Source organism: Atta cephalotes (genome assembly GCF_000143395.1).
Source record: "Atta cephalotes unplaced genomic scaffold scaffold01360, whole genome shotgun sequence".
Taxonomy (NCBI): domain Eukaryota; kingdom Metazoa; phylum Arthropoda; class Insecta; order Hymenoptera; family Formicidae; genus Atta; species Atta cephalotes.
In genome coordinates this window covers 1-2,989 of record NW_012131424.1, presented here as the reverse complement: position 1 = coordinate 2,989, position 2,989 = coordinate 1, and the positions used below count along the sequence as shown (strand labels likewise).

Genomic DNA, 2,989 nt, shown 5'->3' with positions numbered 1-2,989 from the left:
TATATATATATATATATATATATATATATATATATGCGGATATATATATGCGACAATGTTTCGTAAAAAAATCATTTTTACATCGATATCCATTTATAAAATACATGCAAAATGCGTAAATTCAATTATCTTCTCACTTCTTCTTGTTTTGCTTTAATGTCCGGATTCCATCCTAATCTATTGTAAGATTGTGTAGTGATTCCAAAAGGGGTTGGTGATGGTTTGGTTGCAATTTGGGGAGGTGTAACTGCATTTTGAGGTTGATTCTCAGTTACTGTGAATAAAACTCATATGTAACAAATACTTCTTCCCATTTTAACAATATAATAACTTTTACTTACAATTATCCATACCAGGTGGCTTAAGACACATTCTAGATGGTTGTTTATTGCCGCCGCTAAACCACTCTGACGCGGATAAAGTTGGTTTCCAGATAATTTTAGTTGGAGGAAAGAGATCATCTTGGAATAATTCGCTCTAATTTAAATAGATGAATACATTAGCACTTTCACGTCAATGATTTATACTACAATATATGTATATTAGCCATACATAATATACCTTTATACGCGGCACGGTGAAACTTAAAGGTTCTATTGTGTTATTTGTTAGCCTCAAGGCAGAGGCGAATTCCACGCTGGCCACGTCACATTTATTTTTTGGAAGGAATGACAAACCCTGATGCAAGCTACTACATCTATGATGACTCAATGGACAACAATATGGAGCTTCCTCGGTTACTTCAAATGCATATATTGTAGAATCACCCTACAAATAATATTTTAAAAAGAGAAATAAATATAACTTATGGCGAATATAACTTATGGCTTTTTCATGTAATGAAAATTGAATATAAAAAAAATCTTACACGTCCAGTTAGAAAAAGTGTGGAGCTATCTTCGTCATAATATGGCATTAGTATGGCAGGCGAAACATCCAATCCAACAGTGTTTAAAGGAGTATTCACATTGTCCACTTTAAATATGTAAATCTGTCTTTCAGAAACTCTGGAAGATATAAATTTTCATCATTACTTTCTCTATGTATATTTTTTTACTACATTTGAACGAGACATATAGCTTCTTGTACTTACTTATCAAAGCCCATTACAACGAGATATTTGCCCTCGAGTGCCCATATAACTCTTGCACCCCTCGTTCCAACGGGACCCTTTCCTTCTTTCACAGGAACGTCACTCGATCGGGGTTTATAAATCCGTAATTTACCGTCTTTACATGTGCTGGCGAGATATTGGCCACACGGTGACCATGCTAAGCTAAATATTTGATCAGTATGACCGATTAGCGTGATTTTTGCATTTGTCTCGATGGATGATAACGGTGACAAATCCCAGATTTTGACAGTCATATCGTACGAAGCAGATGCAAGAACATTTGACGCCAATGCATGAAATTTGATTAGATAAATTTTATCGGTATGGGCTTCTATAGTGTATTTCGGTTCGTTTGTCGGTTCTGCCAAACCAGACCCAGGTATTTCCCACAAGCGAATTATTCCATCATCACAAGCTAGCACAAGTAAATTCTATTAATACTTTTCAAATTTGATGGAATAATATATTTCTTCTTTGTTAGAAATTTTCAACTTCTGAACTTTACCAACTGCTAATCGCTGATTATTAAATGGGTCCCATTGAAAGTCCATTACAGTCGCGCCCTGGACTAATGCAGGCATAACTCCATCAGGCAGTCTTCCAGTCTTTTTCAATTCCAATACTGCTATTTTTCCACCTGGGCCACTTAAAGGTACAGCCACTCGATCGGGATTAGCTACAAAGGAAGATAAATAAAATTTACCTACAGATTTTATCCTAAATGATGGAATCTTTCTTATGCACGTTGTCTTGTACTTTTTACTGAAACATTTATTTAAAATTAATTCGATGGAAACATGTTGAAAAGCATTAAAAATAGCACAATTTCGTCAAGATCTGATCTTTGATTATATTGTTGGGAAATCATAACTAACAGTTATGTTACTGTTGATGTTTGCTGAGAGTCTTATTAAAAAAAAAAAATTTTACCGTGGAAGCCATCACATTCGCCGGATATTTGACGACTGATATTGCGTATATTTTCAATGTGCGTAGATTTGTGCCCCGGAGTACCTTTCAAGTGCCGAAATTTGGACACTTTTCCTGTATAACAATCAAGATATTTGTATTAAACAACGCAAAATACCTTTCACAAGGTTGTAGAGAAACTCTTACCGAAAACTGTTGATGTTCGTTTTGAAACTGGTGTTACAACAGACTCTACTTTTTCCAATTTAGGATCCATGCTCTGCTGTCGCAACATAGGAATGCTCTTCTTCGTTTCATCCTCTTTAATTACCTCGCTCTTTGCGATTCCCTTGAAAGAATCTCTTCGTCTCAGCATGGTCGGCGAACCCATAGCTTTTTCCGCCAAATTCCCATCAGTAACAGACACAGATCGACTCTCGTAAAGGCGCCGCCTTTCAGCGATTGAGTTCCTGTTCGTGCCGCGTTCAAAATTCCCAACGTCCTCATTCTCAGGTGATTCATCCTTCACTTTCGTCTCAAATACTTTGCGTCTTTCTGCAGTGCTTGGTGTCTTTGGTTTATAACCAGAATCACTTGAATTAGCATCTTCTTCGATAGAGCTCGAGTCACTCTTGCCATTTTCCATATCCTTTGCACGCTCATTAGATGTTAAGGTTGGCGACTTATCTGCTTCTGCATTATGCTCTGCAGTATTATTAATTTCATTCTGATAACCATTGGTATTGCTATCATTATTCGGTGCAATTGGTACAGAGAAGACCTTGTCAAATGAAAATTCTTGACTACTGGACTTTGCTTGGAATGGTTTAGGACCAAGTCGGGGCTAAAATGGAAAAAAAAAAAAAGAATTCTTTATTTGTTTCTTCATTTTTAAAAAATTGTATTAATTGAGAGAGAGAGAGAGAGAGAGAGAGAGAGAGAAATGGTATGACATGAATGTGATAT

At 36.1% G+C, this 2,989-nt stretch overlaps 1 protein-coding gene across 1 annotated transcript; it reads right to left on the bottom strand.

The window, feature by feature from the left end:
* Positions 1–125: 125 nt before the first annotated feature.
* On the bottom strand, positions 126–2,867 carry LOC105625403 (coronin-7-like; the record flags this gene model as incomplete). The annotated part of the gene is made up of 8 exons (XM_012206736.1): positions 126–274; positions 342–477; positions 562–768; positions 869–1,007; positions 1,094–1,529; positions 1,620–1,790; positions 2,045–2,158; positions 2,231–2,867. Coding segments are annotated over 8 exons (1,989 nt in total), but the record flags the coding sequence as incomplete, so codon positions are not given.
* Between the last annotated feature and the right edge of the window lie 122 nt (positions 2,868–2,989).